General features: G+C 41.5%; 1 protein-coding gene across 1 annotated transcript in view; it reads right to left on the reverse strand.

The window, feature by feature from the left end:
* CKAP5 (cytoskeleton associated protein 5) overlaps positions 1 to 1,966 on the reverse strand; it is a 144,593-nt gene that overhangs the window by 20,981 nt on the left and 121,646 nt on the right. Inside the window, exon 32 of the mRNA XM_023510089.1 lies at positions 1,548 to 1,741. Within this exon, the coding sequence (XP_023365857.1) occupies positions 1,548 to 1,741 (194 nt within the window). The remainder of the gene's footprint in view (positions 1 to 1,547; positions 1,742 to 1,966) is intronic.

The following is a 1,966-nucleotide window of genomic DNA, read 5'->3' on the forward strand; positions in this document are numbered from 1 at the left end:
TGGGGATTCGAACCCGCCACCTTAGGTGTACATGGCTGGCGCCTTAGCTGGTTGAGCCACAGGCGCTGAGCCGAGAATTTATTTATTTATTTTAGGGAAGGGGTCTTGTTCTGTTACCTGGGCTGGAGGACAGTAGTGTGATAATAGGTTGCTATTGCCTCAAACCTGAGTTGTATCGATCCTCTTGCCTTAGCTTTCTGAGTAGATAGGACCACATGTGTCCACCACCACACCTGACTAATTAAACCCTTTTTAAAAAAGAGATGAGGTCTATCTATGTTGCCTAGGGTGACCTCAAACTTCGGACATCAAGCAATCCTCCTACCTTGGTCTCCCAAAGCGCTGAAATTACAGGCATGAGCCATAGTGTCCAGTCTACAAGAATTTAAAAATCTAATTTGAGAATCCAAGAATATTTATTTTCATAACAAAGTGAACAGAACCTACTATGTTAGGACAAGTTTACTTTCAAATCACTACATTTTACAATCAATTACTGTCAGTATGTACCTAGCTACGGTAATAAGAAAACATATGAAAGAAGGAAAGGATAGAAAAGCAAAGACAAGTAACAACTACAAACAAAAAATTCAAAATTTAAATGGAGCTTCCCTATTTTTGTTTGGTCACCACTAACTAGCTTTGGGATTATAAGCAAGAAACTTCATTTTTGGTCACCTGTAAAATTCCCATCTATTTTATGTTCTATACTGGCAGTAGTGAGGATTTATTAGATAATATAAGAAAAAATAGTTAAGCACAGTGTAAATATATAGTGATATTACAAGACAGCTGAGGGAAGAACTGAGGTCCAGCCATCATAGTGACCAGCTCAAAGGAAACTAGGAGTCAGAGGCAGAAACTAGTGTACCTGGTAAAATGGTTCATGAGTGGCTCAAGACTCTTGAGTTGACAGATACTAGTATCCACAATATACACAAATAACTACTTGTTAATTAAAAACTAAGTGCATTAAAAATTACACAGCAGATTGTCAGGCAGAATTTAAGCCTCAGAATAGCTCAGATTTTTGATTTAGAAATAGCTCTCATTTCTAAAGCAAACTTCTATGAACAGAATGCTCAGAAAACTTGATTTCCAGTAAAACACAGCCTAAACAGATATACCTCCAAGGTCTACCTGGATTCTAGGACACACTGCAAGGTTGAATTTACTAGAAAGTGGCAGAGGTGCCTGTGGCTCAGTGGATAGGATGCCTGCCCCATATACCAAGGGTGGTGGGCTTGAACCTGGCCCTGGCCAACCTGCAAACAAAAAAAAAAAATAGCCGGGTGTGGTAGTGGGAGCCTGTGGTCCCAGCTACTCGGGAGGCTGAGGCAAGAGAATCACCTAAGCCAAGGAGTTAGAGGCTGCTGTGATGCCATGGCACTCTACCAAGGGCGATAAAGTGAGACTCTGTGCACCCCCTCCCCGCAAAAACGGTACAAAATTTAGTAACAATTGAGATGACAAGAAGCCTGGCACCTAAGAGATCTTATGTATCTTTTCACAACCTGCTGACAATACTTAAGAGAAAAGTCACTCACATTTCCAATCAGTTTGAACACCTGATCCCCATGCACATTGTACACCGTCACAATGGTGTTGAGCGCAGCATTGCGTACAGCGTTGTCACGGTCTCCTATGTGAATAGCTATTTCCTTTAAGGCTTTTCCTGGGGTTGGTTGGCAAACATTCATGCCATAAGACTCGACCAGACATCCAAGCTCTTCCAGGCACTCTGATGGGGAGAAAGGCTAGATTGAGACAACACACATTTGGCATACAGATTTATCCTTATAAGAGAAATTTCCCTTGGCATCATACATGAAGGACTAAAATTAGAATTTTGTCTTGTTTTTACTTTTTTTCTTTTTTTTTGAGACAGAGCCTCAAGCTGTCCCCCTGGGTAGAGTGCCATGGCATCACAGCTCACAGCAACCTCCAACTCCTGGGCTCAAGTGAG

Source organism: Otolemur garnettii, unplaced genomic scaffold (assembly GCF_000181295.1).
Source record: "Otolemur garnettii isolate 467f Iridium unplaced genomic scaffold, OtoGar3 scaffold00001, whole genome shotgun sequence".
Classification (NCBI taxonomy): Eukaryota; Metazoa; Chordata; class Mammalia; order Primates; family Galagidae; genus Otolemur; species Otolemur garnettii.